Source organism: Nanorana parkeri, unplaced genomic scaffold, assembly GCF_000935625.1.
Source record: "Nanorana parkeri isolate BGI_ZX_2015 unplaced genomic scaffold, ASM93562v1 scaffold3388, whole genome shotgun sequence".
NCBI classification, from domain to species: domain Eukaryota; kingdom Metazoa; phylum Chordata; class Amphibia; order Anura; family Dicroglossidae; genus Nanorana; species Nanorana parkeri.
Genome location: NW_017309656.1, coordinates 30,126 through 30,842, shown reverse-complemented (window position 1 = coordinate 30,842; position 717 = coordinate 30,126). Strand labels below are relative to the sequence as shown.

Here is a 717-nt window from a genome sequence, read left to right as displayed (position 1 = left end):
TGTCTGTGTGCCCGCCCCCATTGTCTGTGTGCCCCCCCTTATCATTTGTGCCCCCCACGGGCAGGGACATGTGGTGACTGTTGGCTTCTTCCTGGCAGACGTACAGAGACCTGAAGGACCGGCAGCAGCTGATGGTTTATCGGTGTAAGGTGGATCGCGGATCTCCGGAGGAAGACAAAATCGACCAGATTCTCGGCAACACCGTGAGTAGAGCCGCACACGCGATGTGTAAGGGGGCCCCAACTATCACGGGGGCCCGTCCATCTCCTGGTGCTACAATGGAGGGGGAGGGTCCCCGTCCATCTCCTGGTGCTACAATGGAGGCGGAGGGTCCCCGTCCATCTCCTGGTGCTACAATGGAGGGGGAGGGTCCCCGTCCATCTCCTGGCGCTACAATGGAGGGGGAGGGTCCCCGTCCATCTCCTGGCGCTACAATGGAGGGGGAGGGTCCCCGTCCATCTCCTGGCGCTACAATGGAGGGGGAGGGTCCCCGTCCATCTCCTGGCGCTACAATGGAGGGGGAGGGTCCCCGTCCATCTCCTGGCGCTACAATGGAGGGGGAGGGTCCCCGTCCATCTCCTGGCGCTACAATGGAGGGGGAGGGTCCCCGTCCATCTCCTGGCGCTACAATGGAGGGGGAGGGTCCCCGTCCATCTCCTGGCGCTACAATGGAGGGGGAGGGTCCCCGTCCATCTCCTGGCGCTACAATGGAGGGGG

The 717-nt window shown here is 63.5% G+C and overlaps 1 protein-coding gene across 1 annotated transcript in view; it reads left to right on the top strand.

Moving 5' to 3' along the window:
* Nucleotides 1–717, top strand: part of VIPAS39 (VPS33B interacting protein, apical-basolateral polarity regulator, spe-39 homolog) — a 16,264-nt gene that overhangs the window by 14,458 nt on the left and 1,089 nt on the right. Inside the window, exon 16 of the mRNA XM_018574942.1 lies at nucleotides 99–203. Coding sequence (XP_018430444.1) covers nucleotides 99–203 — 105 coding nt within the window. The remainder of the gene's footprint in view (nucleotides 1–98; nucleotides 204–717) is intronic.